The 24,607-nt window shown below is 36.7% G+C and overlaps 1 protein-coding gene across 4 annotated transcripts; it reads right to left on the reverse strand.

Annotated features, from left to right (window-relative positions):
* Nucleotides 1-745: 745 nt before the first annotated feature.
* Nucleotides 746-23,921, reverse strand: AFM (afamin). 4 transcript variants are annotated; one of them, XM_066232758.1, is made up of 15 exons: nucleotides 23,750-23,921; nucleotides 20,972-21,020; nucleotides 20,532-20,664; nucleotides 19,622-19,833; nucleotides 18,638-18,770; nucleotides 17,631-17,728; nucleotides 16,768-16,897; nucleotides 14,464-14,678; nucleotides 10,981-11,113; nucleotides 8,630-8,727; nucleotides 7,469-7,601; nucleotides 6,488-6,711; nucleotides 5,316-5,448; nucleotides 4,037-4,098; nucleotides 746-3,383 (listed from the first exon to the last, which is right to left on the reverse strand). In XM_066232758.1, exons 1-14 carry the CDS (start codon nucleotides 23,835-23,837, stop codon nucleotides 4,063-4,065), a joined length of 1,815 nt encoding a protein of 604 aa, XP_066088855.1. In that variant the 5' UTR covers nucleotides 23,838-23,921; the 3' UTR covers nucleotides 746-3,383; nucleotides 4,037-4,062. The 4 variants fall into 4 exon arrangements, with proteins under 4 accessions (XP_066088855.1, XP_066088858.1, XP_066088856.1 ...); XM_066232761.1 differs by lacking the exon at nucleotides 20,532-20,664 and having other exon boundaries at nucleotides 23,750-23,804; XM_066232759.1 differs by lacking the exons at nucleotides 20,532-20,664; nucleotides 20,972-21,020 and having other exon boundaries at nucleotides 23,754-23,921.
* Nucleotides 23,922-24,607: the final 686 nt, after the last annotated feature.

The raw sequence follows: 24,607 nt of genomic DNA on the forward strand, positions 1-24,607 counted from the left end.
TCACTGGGGTGACAATGGTTAATAAAATTATATAGTAGCTCTGACTGGTTGGCTCAGTGGTAGATCATCAGCCCAGCGTGTGGATGTCCTGGGTTTGATTCCTTGTCAGGGAACACAGGAGGGGCTATCATCTGCTTTTCTATCCCTCCCCCTCTCCTTTCTCTCTATGTCTCTCTTCCCATCCTTCAGCCATGGCTCAGTTGGAGCAAGTTGGCCCCAGGCACTGAGAATGTCTCCATGGCCTGCCTCAGATGCTAAAATAGTTCAGCTGCCAAACAACGGTGCAATGGCCCCAAATAGGTAAAGCATTGCCCCACAGGGAGTCTGCTAGGTAGATTCTGGTTAGGTCATATGAAGAAGTCTTTCTGCCTCCCCACTTTTCACTTAAGAAAAAAATTTTAAGAAATTATATAGTTTTCAAGTATGCAATTCTATAATACATCATCTGTATGTTGTATTGTGTGTTCCCAACCTCAAGTCAAGTTTCCTTCTATGAATGCTATCACTGTCATCCATTGTAGACATTACTAATTGATGACTGCATTCTTTTTCTCAGAACTGAGACTCAGCCTTAAAATCATTCACATCATAATGCTACCAGACAGCCACTATTAATTGATTAGAGTTGGCACTCAAGGAAAAAAATGTTGTATGTGCATTAAATTAATTCCTCTTTTTAAATAATTGGACAAAATTAAGTTCTCAGGGGAACCATCCTTTTAAAGTAAGACTCTTGAAAACAGAAAAATGTTAATTAAATCCTTTATTAGTGCCTAATGGTGGAATTTCATATCAGAGGAAAGATAAATAGTGAAGATTATTTAAGCAAAGGCAGGGAATAAATTTTGTGATAGAATTCAAAAGACAGCAAAGAATATGTTCTCAAAGAGAATAAGATCTTCATGCTGAACTTTAATATAAAAAATAGAAGGTATACAAGTACAAGACATATCAATGATTTTTAGGAAATATTATTTGCACAGCAAACTTAATTCTTGTTCAAATCATAGAAACAGAGTTCAAAAGAACTTTATGAAAACCACAACTGGATGCCTAGATTCCACCAAAAACCTGGGTGGTGACTGTTCATGCAATCATTAGTATTGATACTAGTGCACCACAAGGCTTATCACATTTGCAAGCATCTCTAGTACTAGAAAATTCTTCATGCATCAAGTTTTGGTACATTTTATTTATTGGTATTAGTTTTGTCTGAGCAATACAGAGTAAATTGTTCTGAATCCTTTCTTCTCCATGCAAAATATGTGTTTTGAATAAACCATTCTTCTCTCTCCTCACGTTGCAATGGTTACTATTAGTTTGTTTTCTGGTACATCTGTAGAGAGTTATATGGCAGTTTCCTCTGTGACAAAAAGTCTTGTGATGGGAACAGTTAGCTGCTGCTCTTAGCACAGTATTGGAAGCATGGTAGGACCCACCATTAGATATGAGATTGAATTAGCTGATTGTGTTCTGTTTCACTTATTTGCTGAATTTATCCATTATTTAAGTAAAATGTGGCCCTGGCCGGTTGGCTCAGCGGTAGAGCGTCGGCCTGGCATGCAGGGGACCCGGGTTCAATTCCCAGCCAGGGCACATAGGAGAAGCGCCCATTTGCTTCTCCACACCCCCTCCTTCCTCTCTGTCTCTCTCTTCCCCTCCCGCAGCCAGGGCTCCATTGGAGCAAAGATGGCCCGGGCACTGGGGATGGCTCCTTGGCCTCTGCCCCAGGCGCTAGAGTGGCTCTGGTCGCAGCAAAGCGATGCCCTGGAGGGGCAGAGCATCGCCCCCTGGTGGGCAGAGCATCACCCCTGGTGGGCGTGCCGGGTGGATCCTGGTCGGGCGCATGCAGGAGTCTGTCTGACTGTCTCTCCCCATTTCCAGCTTCAGAAAAATACAAAAAAAAAAAAAAAAAGTAAAATGTTCTTCCTTGTTATCCTCATTAGTAAATGACAGTGTTTAGGAAAATGGTAAAAGGACAAAATAACTTCATGAATTAAATACTTATTCTCTGCTGGCAATTGTATTGAGTACTTTATATTATAGTAATTTAATTTAATATGTCCTTTGAAGCCTTTGTGATGTGCAGATTATTCTTCTATCCTACACAAAGAAATGAACGTCTTAGGTTGTAAGGAATTTATCTGAAGCCATACAACAAGTTAATGGCAGTAGGAATTTGAAATTACCCACTCTTTTCTCACCCTGCATCTTCAGCTTAGACTAAGTGCCTGTGCAGTATGCACCCACAACAGGGTCTTTTTTCTATCCCTGCACCTACGGCATCATAACTTATTGCTTGTTTGTGCTCCTTGTCCCTTGCCCAGCAAGACACAAGAACCATGTCTAATAGGCTCACATTTGTATCCACAATGTCTGATACACAATAAGAATCTAATAAATATTTGTGAATAAATGAATAAAAATCCCAAAGACTATACTCAAAATGCTATACCAAAAGAACTCTGTGAATATTCTCAAGTATTATTTATTAAGTGATCATCATGTTTAATTTCAGATATTGAAACAGTAAAAGCCTTAAAAGTATAGAGACTGGTAAGGATGATCAGACCCTGAGCCCATAACCAACCTTCATTTCTTGGCTTCCCAGCTCCTCCTACTTCCCCTCCTTAGACATCACTGCCATGCACTCACATCTCCAACATAACAACAATTCTGGCTTAGAATGGAGGGGCAGAAGAGTCACTGTCACTCTTCCTTCTCTCTAAATACATGTTTTATATATAAGGCACTTCACATAGTCATACCTAAGAGATAGTGTGTACAGGGGTTAAGAATATTCTTCTGGAATTGGAGGCACACCACAGTTCTGCCAATTTGTTAGTCATATGACACTGAACAAATCAGTTGACTTCTGCAAGTACCAGATTCCCTGTTTGTAAAATGGGAATAGAAATACTGTCTATTTGATAGCATCATTAAGATTAAATGAGATAATGCATGAAAAGTACCTAGGATAGTGTTTGGTACATGGGAATATTCATGGCCAGCTAGTGGTAGTAGTAGTAGTAACAGTGGTAGCAATGCAGATGCCCTCAACTGCCCTTCTTCCCAGTAGCAGCAAGAACAGGATCTGTGGGGATTCTGCCCATGCAAATGCTATTTCGAGTCCTGCCTTCCACAGAATAGATTTAGCCAGTAAGCCAGAGATGCTGATGGGGTAAATAAATCGTGGTTGTTTTATTTTGCTATCAGTCTTTAAGAAATAGCTGTATAATTTTGTTGTTTATTGCTTGCTGCAATAACACAATTTCAGGTAAAGGTTCCAGAAGAATCTTTTTCCTGTGTTCTTTTCAGAGAATGAAATTTACCACAGGGTATCTGGAAGTAGGTAAGCTGGTCTTCCTCATTTTCTCCACAACCTGGAAAGAAAAAATAGTATGCAGCAAAGGAGTACAAAATAGTATCATTTGGGTGATTGAAACTCCTGTATATAAAAATAGTTAATGGTAACTATGTTTTGTCTCCTGTACATAGAAACCTACTCTCTGTGGTGGTCCAGATCTCTCCGCCCAGGCATTGAACATCATTGCTATGTCTACACAACATCTTGTTCCTAAAGTTTGTATATGAGCCTTACCTAAATTGAAAGAGAATCTTTGATGTATCTTTTTGAAGTTGCAAACATTGCTTTTATGTAAATGCTGCAGCAAGACTCTTAGAACAAGCTTAATGAAGCATGTCTGTCATCCTAACCCTTCCTCTCTGTATCAATATTCAGACATTCATTTGCCTCCCTTTCTGGTCTAGAGTTGAGTGCAACAGCAGAGAGGCAGAGGAGAGCGTGTCTTTGGGCTGTTTGAAAACTGCTTGAACAGTAAGAAGTGCCAGCTATGCAGCAGTGTCAGCCCACGAAGAGTTATAGGAAATGTCACAGGATCAATATTGGGGTCTGCTGGGTACAAGGCATGTGGGATGAACCAGAAATAGACTTTGAAGCACACGAGGGGAAAAACCATGGTGACCAAAGCAGCTATAAATACATCTGGCATTGGACTAAGATAGAAAGGATTACCTGTGGTGGTTTTTACTTTATGTTTCTCAGGAAGCCTGGCTTTTGGCTGCCAATTTTGGACCCTGACAGAGAAAAATATAAATAAGTAAATAAACAAATAATATATAGAAATTAAAATTTAAGGCCTGATTTAAATTTAGAGGGACATGTTGCCTTGAATTTTGGAAAGAAAAAATAAGCTATTCATATATTGTACAGGGAGAAGTAAATACTCTTTCTTCAAGTGAACTTGAGTTCAGACACATCAAGCCTTTTATGAACCACCAGCAAATGTATCCATCCCTTTACGTGGCCTCAGGTACACAGTCAATCAGGTAAGTGCTAGATATTGATTAAGGCCTCTAATTACATTAAGCATATTTTTTTTAAAAACTAACGATTTGTTCCAAAAAAATTTTCTTACAGATTAAGCTCTCAGTTGGAAAAGTAGAGGGCTCTCAACCATAATGAAGCGGTGTGTGAGGGCATGTACCTGTGAGAATGCGTGAAGTATTGAGTGTGCACAAAGAACACGTGTGTGCATGACTCAGGAGGGAGTCTGGAGTGGAGTGGATGTTGCTAGGAATGAAACTGCGAAAAAGAATGTTGGAAAATGGGAAGGGGTACTTCCAAGGAGCCATACACCGGGGCTAATCTTCACAGGTACCTGAGGACCCTGGAACACTACAGTGAGTTCATCACAGACTCCAGTCATGGGAGTGAGAACAAGCAAGACACGTGTCCTCTCTCCCCTCTCCCTCCAATATGCATACCTCCCACTTCCTTACTTCACACATGTGTATTCTCAACCTAGGGATGTTGTGACCAGGCACAGGAAGGTGAGACAGCTGCCCCCTAAGAGACTTTACATACAAATATCCTTTCTTCTCCTCTCCCCTTGAAGCTGATCAATTTCCTCCTCAAGTCAGTTTGACTATTTGTTTTATTAAAATAATGGGCAATTCAAAGCAGAAATGAACCAATGGTGTATTTCAGGGGCAATGATCACCATCCTCATTTACAGATGGTGAACTGCAGTTCAGTTTAAGTTCATGGCCAAGACTGGTAGCATCAGAGCCCAGGGTTTCCTGACATCGTTTTTTATACCACGTTGTCACCAAGGAGACAATGCCAAAACCCTATTAAAGACAGGCTGCATAACAGCTGTGTAGCAATTGTACTCTCAAGCATCAGCCTCAGAAATATTGCGGGGAAGAAGCAGGATCCTGTGAGGAGTTTTGTTGTATTTGATTTGACGGGAAATACCAGCAGAATTTCAGTGGGAAATAAATATAACTACCTCTTCACTGAAGCAAGCTTCGGGCGCCTCCACTTTGCAGCATTTGTCCACCACGTTACTGAACCCTGTAAACGATGACCGCAGCTCCTCGTCTGTGAGCTCAGGCTTTAGCTTCACTAAGTTGACAAGAAACCTGTGACCCAAGTATGCCGAAGAGAATTAATTAAATATTTCTTTTTTAAGCTTCTTTTCTCTAAAATGCCTGTTACAGTTTCACATATCTTGGGGAGTCTTCATTTGGGTGACTAAAAAAAGTTAAAAGATTCCACTTTTGAAAGGGTCTCTTGAAATTTTCCTCTTACACCTATGGGATGGATTTTGTAGGGTTATGCAACTATAAACAAGATAGTATAAAAAAATGAACATATATGAGGTATGAATTATCACAGTATGTAGAATATGTAACTTCCTTTGATCTTTCCAGAAAATTTATTCCCACTCCACTTGATACAGACACTGTCTAAATCTAAAAAAAAAAAAAAAAATAGGTCTTATTCCTTGGCAGTGATAATATTGCCTTAAAAAATAAAAATAAAATTCCGGTCTCTTTTGAATCTCTTTTTTCTTCAAACACTGAAATTCTTGGGGCAGACATCTAGGAAGATTCTCTCAAGAAAATCTTATTCATTTTTATCCTGTCTATGAGTCTTTCTGCTGGCTACTTTAACTCACTTCTTCAAATCAGTCTACTGGACACTCTACATCCTTAGCAAAGAAAAAGGCTAGCTAAGTTTTTCAGATATAAACAATTCAATCAACAGGCTCTGGTGTTTTTCAGCCCTGGCCAGATGGTTCAGTGGACAGAGCCTCCTGGTGCACTGAGGTCACGTGTTTGACCACCAATCAGGGCATATACCAGAAGAAACCAATTAGTGCACAACTAAATGGAACAAATAACTAGAATAATAAATTGATGCTTCTCTCTCTCTCTCTCTCTCTCTCTCTTTCTCTCTCTCTTTCTCTGTCTCTCTCCCCCACATATTCTTCCTCTCTCCCTCTCAAATCAATGGGGGGAAAAACATTTTAAAAAGGCTTTGGTGGTTTTCTGAGTTAGAGAGACAGGATAATTTGATGGAAGAAACAAAATTGTAGCCCCAAAATCACATCCCCATTGCGACAAATCTTGTGTCTTCATGCTGCAGAAAATGATGAATGAAAAAGAATGTTAGTACCTGTCTTTCTTTCTCTGGAGCTCCTCATGGTGAGCCTGACATAAGTCTATGTGAAAGTTAAATAAACTTTGAGAGGCAGATGGAGGCACATATGTTTTATCGGCTTCCAAGGTCGCAAAGCAGAGCCTTCTAAAGGCAAAGCTGGCTTTACAACAGTGGTCCACAGCAGGGTTGATGGTTCGGTTTTCATTTACTCCACATATCTCTCCAAGAACTAAATCCACCTGTACCAATGAAAGTTGGAATTCAGATAAGACCTTAAAATTTGAATGGAGTTTTGAAATATGGCTAGGTAAATAGGTTGTCCTAAGTTTACTGTTTGCTTAGAAAACCCATGCACTTATTATTGATATATGGCATTGTTTACAAAGAAAAGTAGAAGCTGGAGTCCTAAGTGGCATTACATATAACAAAATTTTGAGCCATAGCAATTTAAATACCTAGAGATTAATTTCTAGTCACCATATACAAACATTTGTATATAGTTGCTACCTGCAAACAACTAAATGAATGTGGCAGCCAAATACTGTGGCCCTTAGATTTATTCCTGACCTGAGATAACTCTCAGGATACTGTTCACTCCAGCCCCAGAGAAATAACTCTCAACTTGCATTTGGGTGGGAAGCAGCAATTCCCTTACTGACCTGGTGGGGCAAGAGGGAGAATTCGCAATATTACTTAAAATTATAAAGGTTTCTATCTGATCCTAAAACATCATTTTGATTCCTAAAACATCAGCCCTAACAAATTACTTCTAATATAAATAAGCAGAAGTAAAAAAGATGATTTAGAAGCTCCACGAAAATATTTAAGACATTCTCTTTATCTTCTTAAGATTTTGATTCACTGAGCCGAAAAGAATGCTTGACATTCTTTACTTAACGATGTTGGAAACAATGACGAGGGGAAGACAGATTAATTGCTATAAAGCAATAAGGGTATAAAAATAAATTCTTTAAGAATAGTCGGGTACATGCTCACCAAATTATCAACGCAGGCAAACTCCTCACTCAGCGTGCAGCAGGTGGTCAGAGCTGTCACCATTTCCTCGCCAAGAAAGATCACTTCATCAGTGGAGAGCTGAGGGGCTGTCTTTGTGAGTTTGATAAAGTAGCTGAAAGGACATTTGTCGGTTTGGTTCTGAATGAAGCAGATACCCATTGTCCCTTGTCTAACTACTTGAAGTCTTATCCTTTTAAAGTTACAATCAATGTAAGGACAATGGGAGCCTCAGCTGTGTCATAAGAAGGTAGAGAACTGTCTCTTCACTCCCTGTTGTCCATCACCCTGCCTCCAAGATTTCTATATTTTTACTTCCTTCTAATTTCATGGTGATCTCAAAAACTCTCAGATTTGTTCATCCTATTTTACCTGTGAGATTAGGAGCTCCTTGGCAGCAAATATCTTGGCTATTATGTAAAAATTTGCTTGAAATTTCTTGCATAGGTAATAAATATTTCAAAGAGAGAATTTAATTAATGCATGTTGGAAAAGGATAATCTAAAATAAAGGAAACTAAGATCTTTAATTGGCTGAGTGACTCTTCAGCAAACAACTAGATTGCAGAAATAATTAAATTGTATTTTTAAACTGTATTTTGTTTTGATTTGAAGATGTTTGGTTTCAACACATGCTATATTAGTAAGGTAATTAATTAAGGAAATCCAGAATAAAATGCATATTACTCATGAATGCTCAGGAGAGCACTAAAAAATAAATAACGTATTGAGCAAATCCAGAATTATTTCTATAAACTCAGTAAGATGGACTTGAATCTTGGGCAAACCATTCTTTCCTTTGGAAATTGTAACAACCTAAAGTTTGTTTCACCCCGGCCCTCACCCCTAAATGGGAAAAAAGTCCAGAAATTCTTGGTTGAGAGTAAGAAAGGCAAGTCTAAACAAAAACTAAAGCATTATAGAATCAATTTTTCCAGGATCTTATATTTCTTTAATTTCTAGCCTCCTTCCTAGTAAGGGCTTAATATAGCAGCTCAATGTATGTTGACTTTTATGGCTTTATTCTTTTTCAGAGTTTATGAATTTACCAGGGCTGAATGACTGAGCTACAATATTGATAGTTGGTAGCTCTCTTTATTTTATCTTGATAACAAGTATTAACCTACTTGTGCAAACAACTTACTGGTATTTCAAGTCATCCATTCCCAAATTCTGTAAATATTCACATTCTTGTTGCACTATTTTGAGGCTTTTATCAGTTGTCTCACTGAATTTGCTTTCCTGAAAATAAGAGCAATCATATTTATGAATATTTTTATCTAAACTTTAACCATCAACCTCACTTTCACTTGTCAGATAGCTTTTTTATTTACATTTTTTCTATCATTATTATACATTACTCACTAAATTGAGGGTATTTTGCTTTATCTCTCTGTATAAAATTATGAATCTCATCAATTATAAATAAATATGTTTTTGATTAAATATGGAAGTCCAAATTTTTCAGAATCATTATTTTGTATATATTTTTTGAAGCCTTCCAGTTTACAAAGTACAGTAGAATTTTAATCTTATGGTGACAATCATCATATTCAAGTCTCACTTTGAAGTGGCTAGAGCAGTTGTTTAGCTGTTTTTACATAAAGGAAATTGGCCTTGTGAAGTAGTGAGTTGCCTAGAATTACCCAGATAGTAAGCAGCATTGCTACATAATATTTTAAATCCCATTTACTTTTATTTTATGCCATTTTTTATTATTAAGAATTGGAAATCAAAACCTCTAATAATTGTCTTCAAATATTTGGCAAACTCTCTTTCTCATGAGACATGAACTTGGACACCGTCTGAGCAGACACCAGAGCGAAAACTACACACCAGCGGGCAGATGTTGTGGACAAACGGTGTCTCCGTGTAAAAAATAAGTTTTTTTATAGTGGTATGATTTATTTAAGGATCAGAAAACCTCCTCATTAAGGACAGCAGCAGAATTTTACTGAAACTCCAGTCTTCTTACTTCCTTGCTCAAATATGAATGTGTGTAAACTGGTTTTTTAAGGCAGGTGGAAGAAATTTTTTAAATAAATCAAAAGCAATGCATATCACATAAATGAGAAATCAGAAATGTCAAGTCATTTCTATAATACATAAGAGGTATATATGAATTGATATTAAAAACACCAATTTCAATTGGAAAATGAGTAAGACATAAACAAATTGTTTATAGAAAACTTCTAGCTATTATATCTAAAGTTACATGGAAAAAGTTTAAATTTCATTTTTAAAAAGTATTTGCTTAAAACATGCTAATTGTTTACATATAAAACTAGTAAAGTTAATCTCCATGTGCAATGCTAGTGAAGGTAGGAGTAAAATGAGCATCTTCATACTTTGTTATAGGACTATATGGTGGTAAAAATAGTCTAGAAATTACTTGGCCATTTGTATTAAATGTTTTCCTTCTCATAATCTATTTTAAGAAAATAATTAACAACAAATATTAATACGAATGAATGAAGAGATATTTCAGGGTCATATAGAAAATAAAAAACAACCTAACTAAACATCCAGAATGCCCAACACAGTAGAAAATCACTTAAATAAATTATTATTATGGTATACTATTATTTAAACCAAAGTACATTTTGAAGTCCATTTAATGATAAGAAGTTGACTATGACACTAAATAAAAAAGGTATCTAAAAATTCCTTAAGAAATATTATTCCAGCTTGACCAGGCAGTGGCACAGTGGATAGAGCATCGGACTGGGAAGCGGAAGACCCAGGTTTGAGACTCCAAGGTCACCAGCTTCAGCAAGGGCTCAACTGGCTTGAGCAAAGCTCACCAGCCTGGACCCAAGGTCGCTGGCTCGAGCAAGGGGCTACTCATTCGACTGAAGGACCGTGGTCAAGGCAAATATGAGAAAGCAAGCAATGAACAACTAAAGTGTCGCAACGAAAAACTGATGATTGATGCTTCTCATCTCTCTCTGTTCCTGTCTGTCTGTTCCTATCTATCCCTCTCTCTGATTCTTTCTCTGTCTCTGAAAAAAAAATAGAAATATTATTCCAATCTTATTTTTGAACATATACATGTACGTATGTGCATATTTTCACTGAAAAGATAAAAATGTTAATTATAGCTATTTTTGGGTGATGGAATTAGAAAGTTTTTATTTTTTGTAACTCTGGTACTTTTTGAATCACCTTTCATAATCATTTATTACTTTTACAATCATAAAAATACCCAATATGGCTCAATAAAATGCAGAGTGCATAAAAAATATATAAACGTTTAATGGGAACAGTTTTTTTGCATCAACACACAAGATTAGTAGTTTAAATTATTATGCAGAACCCAAACTAAGGATTTTGGTCTTCCCAATGGTTAGTTTGCATTGAATTTAAAGTAAACTCAGACTGGTCAATCACATTTCCACCCCCAGACTAAAGTAAAACTTTGTATCAATTTTTTTGTGTTTGTTTTGTTGACTTATTTTCTTGTTTATTTCTCTGAGCCTACAGGATGGAACCTACCGCATCCCTGTAACAGTGTGGAGGGTTTTCTGTGCTGCAACACTCTTTCAGGAGATCGTCGTACACTCGAGCAATTCTTAAAAGCTCTGGAGTTGACAGTTCCGGATGTCTCCTTGAGTATTCGTAAAGAAACCTGTGATGTGTAAAACATTTTGTATATTACAACTTAGAGAAAGAGCGAAGCACCAAATCCTGCTATCTTTTAGTTTGGTCAGAGTTAATTCTGAGTCTGCCCTCAAATGCTCCTCTGGTTTGGTCAGGGAGTGATTTAAGAGGGCATTTTGACTACAAGCAATCTTTTTACCTAGACTCTCATTTATATTATATTTTAAACTAATGATGTTATTACTTAGAGTATAGCATTGCTAGAGTTATTTAGAATGAATATGATGACTTAATCCATAAAGCATCAGAAACAGTATATCATATCACCAAAACTTTAGAAAAGGCGTATCCAGTATAACTCTGCCGGGAAAATGCATTCAGATTTATAACTTGAGACGGTGAAAATAGGTCTTTCTCCCCACTCCCAGTGCTACCTTGGTGAGAGATTGTGGAGCAAGTTTTGTCCATGATGTCATCCTATCACTTGTTAAATATGGGAGTCATCACCCCTGCAGCTCTGAATTATTGGCAGTTGTTTCCACGGCCTTAGTGAGAAGCCCCAAGGGCATACATAGGTGGGTGTGATTTGGGGAGAAAGTGGGAAAGGGAGAGCAGAGAGGCTAGCACTGAAGCTCAAGCAGGTGGTAAGACACTGGACAACCTTTGGAGGTAAGAGATAAAGATACGCTTCCTGGCCCCTATAAATACTTTCTCATTTAGATTTGCTTAGTCCTCAAGATAACGACTGTTTTATAACTGAGGAAATTAAGTCCCTGACAGTTGAGCACCTTGCTCTTAACGGAAGTATGGAAATTGAACCTAGGTTCCATGGGATGCCTACTCCATCCTTTTTTAAACTATAAAACTCTCTTCTTAAGACTCTTCTCTGGTAAAGCAGAGCATGGGCCCAACATGTGGATGTCCCAGGTTCAATTCCCTGTCAGGACACACAGAAGAGGTACCATCTGCTTCTCTACCCCTCCTCTTGTCTCTCTCTCTCTCTCTCTCTCTCTCTCTCTCTCAACCATGGCTTGGTTGCAGCAAGTTGCCTGTTGCCAAGCAGAGCAAGCCCTATGGGAAGAACATTGCCCCCATAGAGGGCTTGCCAGATGACTCCCCATCGGGGAGCTATCAGGAGTCTGTCTCTGCCTCCTCATCTCCCACATAATAAAAAATAAAAATTTAAAAAATAATAAAAAGCTTTTCTCTAAGTACCACAGCTGTGCTGTTTAGGTGTTTACAATCTTCTCCATAAAAGAATCTTATCAATTCAAAATAAATCCAAATGTTCTTCCATGTTTTGTGAGAGCAATACCTCACAAGAGCCTTTGAAGTCTAGGGAACTCTTTTTAACCTTTTTGTTTTGCAGCCTTTGACTGTCTTGACTGATCTTAGTTTTTCTAACATCGTCTCTCTTTCTTCTCCATCTACTTTCTCAGTCCCTTTTGCAGAATATATCCCCATGCCCTAACGTCGAGGTGTTTAACCTTCAGAGAATGAAAAGGCTCCTCTCAATGTCTGAAGTAACTCATGGACCTTTCCTCAAGAATAAAATTATACCTAAACTGCAGCACCAAAATGTAGCGAACAAAAACCCTGGGAACCCTACGCTAGCTTGGCAGATCTGTTGAGGTCCTGCATCAAACATTCACATCAAGAAAGACTGCTCCTTAAAACTCTGTTTCTGACTTAACATGCTCATTCTTGCTCTATCATTTCACCCCACACTTCAAACACTATCTATGATTCTATGTTGTAATAGCGATGATGATGAGATAATGATGATGATGATAAAAATTGCTTTCATTTGGTAAGCACATGTGCCAGGTTCAAATGGAATGCATTCCACCTATCATTTGGTTTACTTTCATTTGACCTAGTATCAATGACTTGTGAGAAGCAATAGATCACAATGAGTATAAGAACAGGAGTCTGGAGTCAGACTGCTTGCATTTGAATCCTGGTTTTACCATATATTTGTTCTGTGACTTTGGCACAAGTTATTTAACCTCTGTGCTTCAGTTTTCTTGCTTATAAAATGAAAATAATAAACATGTTCTGACTTCAGATGGTTGATTTGAAAATTAAACTTGTTAGTGAATGAGAAACACTTAAAATTTGGTAAGTATTCAATAGACTTAATCTTTAGTCTAGGCCTCCTTCCAGAGCTCCAGGTTGTTATATAAAATTGTCTCATGACAATCCCAATAGTATTTTACAAGCATCCCAAAATCAATGTGTGTAGATCCAAACATACTATTTTACCCCAAAACCTGCTTCTTCACCCATACTTCCCATCTCATTGAATCTGAAAACTACTTACCCAACCACCTAACCCCCATACTGGAATTCATTCCAGATGAAATTTCTAAAAAACAAAAGTGATTTTGTCCTTCTTTATTCTTCAGTGAAAACCCTACAGCAGCATCTTGTTACTTAGCATGCCTGTGTGATCTGACCCTTTATGCCTCTCACTACCCTGTCTGTCACTGCTGATAACCTTCTTATAGTCACATATACACTTTGACCCATGCTCTACTGCCTGTGTCTCGAGTACCAAAATTTCCTCAAGAACTTCCTCCTGATCAAGCCTTTGGTAAGGCTCCAGGTAAAATTGACCACTTCCTCCTTTGCCCTCACATTACTTAACACATAGTGCTGTCAGAAAGAAAAGAACATTTTCTGCTCTCATTTATACATGTTTATCTCTCTCATGTTACACTCCCTATCCATGAAAGCTTACTGGGTATAGAAGCCCTGTCTAAGCCGGGAAAGTTCCTGGATTATATTGCATTACCAATAAACTTTGAGTGAATGAATGAATAGTCCATGAATTTTATATATGATGAATTAAAACACAGAGAAGTTAACTTGTCTCAGTGACTCAACTAGGATTCGAATTTTATTCCTTTGGTTCTAAGACCACTAATCTTCCCCTGAACAGCTATAGAGTGACATAGCATGGTAGTTAAGCCTACAGCCTCTTAGGTCAAAATTTCTAAGGTCAAACCCTTTGTCATTTTTTAGCTGTGAACTTTGAACAGTTACTCAGCTTCTCTGCTTGCTCATCTGAAAAATTGGGAGAAATTACTTTTTTTTTACATGACCTCTTAAGAATTGAAATAGATAATCTATATAAAGCATTTGACCTATTTTCTGGGACATAGGAGGTACTTAATAAATGTTAGCCATAACTATAATAACAGTTGCATTTTCTAAGTTCTGTAAAACTACATAATCTATAACCATGATTTGTTTTTAAATTATGTAATACCCAATGATTTACATGGTTCCCACTTCTTCTACTCAAGTTAGCCAAGATAGGCCAAGTCATAAGTTTCTGTTCGCCTTATAAATTTCAATATAGAGTTATATTACTCAGCCATGAAGATATCTTGGTCAGCATTTCGTTCTTCACACACATTTTCACTTTCCGTAAATTTTGCTTCTCTCAGAGAAAGATCCTTTGGTCTGTCATCTTTATTTGAATAAATTATGCACTCGCCACGCTCTGGTATTGTCTTTTCACAGCATTGTTTAATTTTGTTGGAAATGAAATCTTGTTTTGAACAAATATGGCTCATAACTTGGCTCTGTTCCAAGTAAGAATGAGAAATGAATTTATTTTCACAATTTTGCTAGGGCTGGATTTTCCTTCATAATGGAATGCAAAGCCAACCATGAAATCTGAAATTGCTTCATTTTGATGTACAAAATTTATTTAAATTTTGTATTAATTTAATACACATAAAGTTTTATATTAAAACAAGCTTTATTATTCAAGATATTAGATGATAATAGACTTTTTATAAATTTACATTTATTGTTAAAGATTCATTTTTTAAATACTTTACTCCTACTTCCTTGATATACTGGCATTTTAAATTCTACATGTTGCTTCCTTCCCATGAGTTTTCTTTTGCTTCAATGAGGTCCACCAAAAACATGTTACCTCAATGTCTATATTCCTAGATTTCTTCACTTGTGGCCTGAAACTACATTGCCAAGAACATAGTAGGAACTCAGTAAATATTTGATAAGTAAAAGAAAGAATGGTAAGCATATGAACCACTAACAGCAACTACAAGATAAAGACTTCTGAAATATAAGAAGTTACTCTACTCGGTGTCATTTTCCAATGGATATTATTAATTAGAAGCTGTTCAAATTATCAAACAATGTACAAAATAAAAAATATTACCCTATCCCTTCTCCTATCCCTCATCCTGATCTCCACATAAAGTTGTGAGAATAAGATAGAGGGTGAAGTTATCTTATTTACATATTAGTTGGATAATTTTTAAAAAGCTGATCTGGCCCCTAGTTTCTTCTGTAGACTCTCAGAATGAGGCTACGCATTCTTCTTACTCTGTGCTCCATCTCCACATGAACTATATTGAGTTCCATCAAAACACCAGGCTATTCCAGGCCCTTCTGACTTTGCTCAAGCTGTTTCTCCCACCTAGAATCTTTTTCTGGGGTGCGCTGAGGGTGAAGAATGGAATGAAACTCTGGGTTGAGATAAAAAGTGTAATGGGAGTTGGCACCAAGTTTTCAATAAACCACAGAGAGCCAGTCTTTGCAAACATATACTGTACACATCTCACCCAAGGCCATTATCATCCAAGGCAACACATATCTTATTGTCTGGAATTCATTTTTATTTTGAATAAACTACAATTCAATTCCTCTTATTTCTCTATAAAGGTATCAAATAAGATATTAAGGATATAATAGAATCTCTTTCTCTCAGCTTCAAACTCTATAAAAAAATCTTCAATTTTATTCTAATTCAGTACATTGTATGTAATATTAAAAACCATATTGCTATACATAAACAATACAAAAATAAATAGTAGTGATGGTGCTTTTAATTGGAGTTTGGTTAGGAACAAAATATTTTGGGGGACATCTGTTGTCCATTGCTTGAAATGAATATACATATTTTCATTTTCTAAAATCTAAGTTATTTAACTAGCACATTTTTTCACTGTAAGTTTAAAATGGGAAAACTAATTAAAAATCACTAAGAAAAAGTTGACTTTTCAACTACAACATCAGATAATTGTTAATGAAATTGGTTACTTTGCACATATAAACAACTTGAACTAGGTCAATATATTTACAGTATACACCTTTAAAGAACAATTTTAAAAATAGAGTAAAAGTTATTTAAATTAACATATCCACTTATTCTGAAAGACTATTTCTAAATAACCTGAGGAAACTCAGAGAAAGCAGCTCTTAAAAACATAATGGGAACAAATTATTCTCTGAGCTTTACTATTAATTTCTAATCTCTAAAAGAGGTTTTGCAATATTAAAGAATACTTCAATCTAGCCTAAATAAATATTCACAAATTCAAAATTTTTGAAGTCTTATATCAAGAACATTTAGCCATATGAAATAAAGTCCACTGAATAATCTAAAAACGATCCCATGTATTAAGAAAACCCCAAAGTTTTATTTGGGCTTATCTGTTAACATTTTACTTTTTAGTATATTTATTTTATGTTTTATTTATTTTATTATTTACATGTATTATTTATTTATTTTATGTATTATTTAATAATCTATTTGCATTCTCATTTCATTGTGGTAAAGTAACCATGCATTAGTGCAACTTCCTAATAAAAAATGGAGTCAAATCACCATTATAGTTGGTTGTAGAGAATATTTACCCTGCCACGAATGCACTGCACAGCATCCCCTTCACAGCACACATCATACTTGGAAGAAACTTCTTCTAGGAGGGAGGTAAGTTCCTTAAATTCAATCTTGGGGAATTTTTGACTAAGTATAGCAATGTATCTGGAAAGAGAATTGACACACCACTAAAACAACTTGAAGAGCAGGTAGGACAAGAGAAAGTTATTTGATGTTACAGTGTAAGTAGCTGCAAAAAGCATTAGTACCCTTGTTTTTTCACAGATGTCTTTACCAAATAGCTGTTAATACATTGCATGACCTTCATGATCACTTTGAAAATCCTGGCTGATAGTTTGAATCCTAAGTTAGGACTAGGGGGAAAAGGTCTAAAAAATGTGTTCTCTTCCATAATTTTTATAGCAAAGCACATCCTTTAAAGACCTCTACCTCTTGTTGTGAACCCATGGCCAGGATAGGTAATCCATCATGGAGCTCTTTTCTGCTGATCTATTTGAAATCTCAGAATTTTTCTCAAAACATTTCACTAGCACTGTTACTGATGGATTAAGGTGAGCAATTGAGATAAAATTTATCTTAGTCATTAAGGTCAAAGATGGATAGATTTGTTATATTAAAGTACTTGGAGAAATTCTTTTCTAATTGGGAATTCCCAAACTAATTCAGATTCCCAATTAACCAAAAGATGTCTCAGAAGTAGCTCTCTTTCTCTCTGGGCTTCCCCACCTCCCATCCTTTTCTCACCCAGACATTATGTCCTGGTCCTGAGCTATCCACATAGACTGAGGAACTGAGGAGAATATAAATAAAAAATACAACAATGGAACACAGACAAGAAAATACAAGTAGAGGCAAATACACATATTCTAAAACTCACATAGATTTTAAAACTTGCGGTCCAAATTTCCAAAGTGCCCCACAGACATTTTTTTGATAAGAAGACAATGCTTTTAAATATTGTACGACATGGAACGCCTGAGAAAGAGAAAATTCTGTTGAAGAGAGGGCAAAATTCCACCTCTCTTATTTCTTAACTACATGTCAACCAAGCAATACCAAAACTTGGAATTTTTACTGTAGTAAATTTATATATCAGAAGAAATATGCATTTATGGCACATTATAAAAGTGGGGCCACCTGGCCGTTTGGCTCAGCAGTAGAGCGTCGGCCTGGCATGCGGGGGACCGGGGTTCGATTCCCGGCCAGGGCACACAGGAGAAGCGCCCATTTGCTTCTCCACCCCCCACCCCCCCCTTCCTCTCTGTCTCTCTCTTCCCCTCCCGCAGCCAAGGCTCCATTGGAGCAAAGATGGCCCGGGCACTGGGGATGGCTCCTTGGCCTCTGCCCCAGGCGCTAGAGTGGCTCTGGTCGCGGCAGAGTGACACCCCGGAGGGGCAGAACATCGCCCCCTGGTGGGCAGAGCGTTGCCCCTGGTGGGCGTGCCCGTGGATCCCGGTTGGGCACATGCGGGAGTCTGTCTGACTGTCTCTCCCCGTTTCCAGCTTCAGAAAAATACAAAAAAAAAAAAAGAAGTGGGGCCAGTCTTTCTGGTAGTTGAATTGGACTTGGTGGGAAAGGTAGTCATACAGTTGTGAGCTCCTTCATTTCTACTGGATAATTCCATTTCATGGTAAGCCAAAAAGAAGATTTGTCAATGATAGAAGATAAAATGTAAAATTTAACCCTGAATATTTATTCACTAGAGGTTTTTTTTCCGTTCACAAGGAAGACAAAGCCAGAGAGAGACCCTGGAAATGGGTAATAGTCTTTTAAGGGTCTCAGGCAATAAAAACTTTTAGATCAGCAGCAGGTGGCCAATGGATTTAAAATCTGCTGTGTTGGGTGACTCCTTATCCTTATCCATTAAATAAGCATAAAACCCACCTTTGCGCGAAAGCAGTTAGCTTTGTCTTTTGCCTCGCAACACATTTTAGTCATTTCCTCAAAACGACCTGTAACTGTTAGGAGTGTCGGGGCGAAAACAAAGGGGTTCCTTCTGGAAACTTCATAGATATAACTATAAAAGAAAAAGAAGGTTGAGAAGGAGGGGAAGGAAGGAAAGAAAAAAGAAATGAAGAAACAGTAGACAAGGGAGAGGAAGAAAACGGAAAAGAAAGAAAACAGGAAAAGGCAAGGAGATCAAGTTGTGAAAAGAAAGTACAAGGAAGAAGTATTTTCCATTAGAGAAGTCTTCAATATAAAGCAGCATTTTCCAGGATCCAGTAAAAGTCTTTTAGAGTCTTATCACTCAATTGCCAACTCCAAAATAAGAATGATGATTGCAGTTCTCACCCTGAACACTGGGATATGGTTCTTGTCCTTCCCTCCCCATGCGCCAGAAGGTCAGCAGCCCTCTCTTCCGTGTTTAAAGAGCAGCTACCTAGACACACTCCATCTGAGATTCAGGGATCATCTTCACTTATGTTCAGATAGACTTGTGATTTAGGTTTCAATGAGTACATCAGCTTCCAGTAAAGGTCTCAGATTCTGCTGTTAACGCACTACTGAAAACAGAGTTTTGCTAAACATTTATTAATTTCATGTTTACCCTCTATAAAAGCTGCACCTTCCCTTTGAGAAATCAATATTATTTCCTCCACTAGCAATTTGTCACCATAGACACACTTCTATTCTGAGGCTTATCATGTTAGAAAATACACATCGTTAATGAAAGGATTTTGAAAGCAAGTTTTATATCTCATTAATGTTGGTATTCTCAACACCGGACACAGAATCTGACCACAATAATACTGAATGAATTAATTACTCAGTGAACAACACTATGTTCCTTTCGAATAGATATTAGGTATTCCTTAGCATAAGAATAATTCTTCAAGTAGATTGTTTTCCTATTAAAATTAAACTTACTTGCTTAGAAAAGATCCACTGTTATTTTTATAAGCCTCACATTTCACTTCAGGATCCAAAGTAGGGAGAGGAGGCAGAAATCCTACATCAGCTTTCTTATTGCGGAAGAAGCAGAGTCTTCTTTCAAAGTCAGTCTTACTGCAGCAGTGTGAAAAATTATGCTTTTGCGGAAGCCCCTCCATAGCACATATTTTTTCCATGAAAACATCATTCTGAACAACAGAGAAGTAAAAGACACTTTTCATTCATTGTAAATTTCCTCAACCTTCTCAGATGATACAATGCTTAGCAAGTAGCACCCTTTGGGAAAAGATTGCAATTTTCCCAATATTAGCAACAGAGCATCTTGACACACACCCTTGGCAACCATTCCATACTTTGGGAAACTTTCTCCCATCCTGAGGCTTTTTAACCTCTTACTTTTTCTTTGATGCTTATATTTCCCTTACATAAAAACTTTTCCCTCCTCTCCTAAGGTGACAAGGTCAAAGTGTGGATGTGCTGGTAAAGTGCTTAGTAGTGGTGTTCAGTAATACTTTTCTGAAGATGTATGTGGTGGCTATGTGGGAAAGACCAAGAAAAGAAGGTGTGATAGAGTAGATACTGAGGGAGGCAGCTAAGGAGAGGAACTGTACTTCTGTGTACTCTGCCAGGCTTATGGCTGTCCTATGCCTTTATACAATACATATGGCATGGACTGAAAGGTCATGGGCAAATACTCTTGTGCATCATAATACAGAATTGCTTCTCTCCTAGGAAACTACCTTATCCTAAATACGGAAGCCAGGCAAAATAAAAATGAGGGGCACAGAGTATCTCTCTTTCTAGATTTTCAAATCAAAAATTCTCAAATTTGCTCAGTGTTGACAAATAAATTTGTTTGTGTAAAAAATGCAAACAATTTACTTACAGGAAATTTTGAACACATAGGAAGTGTCATGTTGGCTAAGCATTCATCTTTATATTCCGTCATGGATTTTGCCAACATTTCTACTTCCTCAAAGGATGCCTCCTGAATATACTGAGCAAAGGTAATGATGGTTCTGAAACAGCCCACACAGAGTATACAGTGATTACCTGCAGAATTTCCAGATATGTCCAACAAACTCATAGGGATATTCACTCGTGGACTAGCCTCAGGAAATTATCAAAATGTGAGGCTATAAATTGTACAACTTCCTGACAATTCAATTAACTCACTTGAATATGTTGATTAATACTGTATTTACTTTTTTTGATATAGTTTCATTTAAATTAAATTCTTTTTGAGAAGCACTAATCATTCTGGGATATATCAAGTAAGATTATGATAAATACCACCATCATCAAAAAGAGTTTAGAGAAACTCACATATATCCAAGATTCTGCTCTATAAATTTCTGGGTGGTACCAAAATTATCTGAAAATCAAAGATATTTAAATTATTATATAGCCTGGTATTTTAACATTTTGCCAATAAATATCTATAAAGATGTCTAAATTTATAAAGTATAAAGTAGAGAACTAATGGTAGAAAATAATTTGATATATTTAACACGAAGGAAATAAGTCATGTGAACCAAAGATAGGATCTTAATCACAGCTGATGACGTGCACAAAATGTATTCATTAAGTTGAATTGACTTGAATTAATCTCAAACTGACTACACTTTAGATTTGTTATTGATGGCTTCCCAGCCACAAATATCAAACACAAACACCATCTCCATGTTAAGTATTTACCATGTATGACCATGAAAGTAATGTGAAGTTAAACTGATAGGTGATGTAATGCTACAACAGAACCAAGCAAGAGCTGCTGTGCATGCTGGTGCTCAGTATAATTTCCAATGCTGGCTGGACACATGTATTTAGGTGATCTCTGGACTAATCTCAGATCATTGATTCCCTCCCAATGAGCATTATTTGAGAACATTTACATTTATCCATATAGACTACTTATACGGAGTCCTTACTTTTGCAAAGTTTGTGCTGCACATTATGCAGCAATCAATGATGACTAAGACATCTCCCTTGGACCTCAGCTTCCTAAGTCCTATCACAGTGCAAATGACTCAGAAATATGATTATCTCTAATCCAATTTAAAATGTATATGACATCATAGAGGTTAGACAATCATATACTGTACTTTACAAAGTATCATATTTCCCCCCAATATTTCCAGTTCCCACATAGCACCATACATAGTTATTTCAACATTATTGATTACAGTTCATCCATATGTTGTACTTTACATCCTCTTAATTGTTTTTAACTTCTAATTTGTATTTCTTACTCCCACTATGCTGTATACGTGAAACTAATAGAAATAGTATTAAATGTAAGCTGTAATTGAAAAATAAAAAATGAAATGTATATGACATTCTCAAATAATGTAGGTAAGTATCTGACAGGAATGCTTTGTGATCCCTGGGTGAAGACTAGATATGGAACATAGGAGGAGATGGCATATGAGTTGAATCTGAAGAAATGTTCAAGGTCTCAACTAACAGAAATATAAAGAGCCTCATTATTCTGGGTGGATAGAACAATGTAAGTAAAAGCGCAAAGTTGAAAAATCTTGGGATATTTTTAAGGAAAGCCAGTTAATCCACTATGATGAGAATTTGGGTCAAAAAGAAGTATAGTGGAACCTGAGATAAGAAGGATATGTGTTCAGATTATGGGGGTCTTGCAAGGAAAACTGAGAGTTTGGGTTTCAATTAGAAGCCATAAAGAGCGAATGAAATGTTTATATAAAATTATTATTTTTATATGCTAAGAAATACCAGCGAGGTAGTAGTATATCTAATAATATGTTGAGATTTCCACAGTGCCTGATAAATAAAAAGTGACAAAAACTATTTGTCAAATAGAGTGATGTAAGAATGAGTGAATGGATGGAAAAAAGTGGAAATCTATCAGGAGACATTTGCAATTGTTTAATTAAGAAGTCAGCAAGACATGGATTTTGGTAGAACAATGGAAATGCAAAGAAAAACATAGATGCAAAATATATCAGAGACAAAAATCAGTAGAATTTTTAACAGGTTGTTAAAAGGGGCAACTGAGAAGGAAAACTGCAGAGTGACTTCTCTTATTCAAGCACTGTGACTGGGTCTCCCTCGCAGGTACTGTGGGGTATCAGATTGAGTAAGACACATTCTTCATCTTCAGGGACACCATGACATGACACTTATGTTGCCTTTGTGTAAGTTAAAATTGATGCTCTTTCCAGGCCAGAGAGATTACAAAAAGACACCTCCTCTGATAAGATGAAGGACAAAATACTCCCCATTTGGGTAGAAGAAATATAAAAGTCCCCTTTTCCTCCAGATTGACATTGCCTTGGCCAGGCTTGCAGGCAGGGGATGTATAGGACTTGGAAGAAATTTATTTTTAATTGAATTTATTGAGATAACACTGGTTAACAAAATTATAAGGTTTCAGGTGCACAATTCTACAACACATCTTCTGTACACCATACTGTGTGCTCACCCCCAACTCATGTCTCCCTCCATCACCATTTATTCCCCCATACCCTCCCCACCCTCTCCCCTACCCCAGCAGTCACTGCACTGTTTCCATGTTCATGAGTTCTCTCTCTCTCTCTCTCTCTCTCTCTCTCTCTCTCTCTCTCTTTTGGCTTTCTTTGCTCAACTCATCCACCCCTCACCTCAGGCTTAGGGAGATTTATAAACTGAACAGTTGCAGGAAGCACATTCCTGCATAAGCAAAAGGTATTTTCTACCCAGTTGGAAGATATGTTGAACAACTAAAGGTTCCAGAAGAATTCCAACTCAAATCTAGTGTTCCACTGTTATCACACACTATACACATTAGCAACAAATAGGAGTATTTTCAAATCCAAATTCTATCTTCTAGTAAAACTTTTTTATACTGACATAAGACTGGTGACCATTTGCTGGGTATGATAACTGTCTCTGACTATAGAATGGGTAATATGACCACCAAAACACAAAATCTGGGATAGTTCAGAATATCTGATCAGCACATAGAAACTAGCAGGGGTGAGGGAGAGAAAAATAAAAATGAAAAATGAAATTGAAAGAATACAAGTTAAAAAAAAAAACAGAAATTATCCCAATTTAGTCATTCCTTAGCTGATACACAAGTAAATTTCTTACCTACATCTTGAGGCTTTGTGGGCAAGGTTAGGGATTCAGGCAAAAAGAACAAGAAAATAACAAAACCTGTAAGTTTTAACTGTTTCATTTCTTTAGAAATCACATTCACAATGGAAGGTAAAGTGATTAAGGAAAATCAAGTTTTTAAATTATTCTTTGACACTGCTAGTAAAAAAGTAACCTGTTTAACCTATTTCCTACAAACCTCATATTTGATTGTTATTTGATCACACTACAGAATTTTTGCTAATTATTAACTGGGAGAAAATTATCTCTGTGTTTTACTGGAAAAGTCTATTGAGTTAGAAAAAAAGTCCACAGGTTAAGTATGCACAATACCTAATCAAATAGACAATCAAAAAGCAAAAATCTTGAAATATTGCAAACCCTAGGAGAAAAAGGACTAATAAAAATAATTCACCAATGATAAAACACAACTAGAAAGATGTTAAATTTTACTGGTACTTAAAGGAAGTTAAATCTAGAAATAATAACTTTTAATACCTGATAAAATCAGGGAAAAATAAACAATTACAATATCTTATTTTGGTAAACATATAGCAAAACAGGTACCTTATATTTAAAGCTTTTGGAAAACAAGTTTATAATAAAGCTCAGTATTCAGTCTTAAAAATATTCATGTTATTTGATCCAATCACCCAATTTTTGAACCTATACTAAAAACATGGTCCCAAATATGCAAATATTTTTAAGTACATAATAAAAGAAAAAGAGGCCCTGAGTAGTTGGTTCAGTGAATAGAGCATCGGCCCAGCGTTTGGGCATCCCAGGTTTGATTTCCAGTTAGGTCACTCAGGAGAAGCAAGCATCTGCTTCCCCCCTCCTCCCTCTTCTCTC

Source organism: Saccopteryx bilineata, chromosome 5, assembly GCF_036850765.1.
Source record: "Saccopteryx bilineata isolate mSacBil1 chromosome 5, mSacBil1_pri_phased_curated, whole genome shotgun sequence".
Taxonomy (NCBI): Eukaryota; Metazoa; Chordata; class Mammalia; order Chiroptera; family Emballonuridae; genus Saccopteryx; species Saccopteryx bilineata.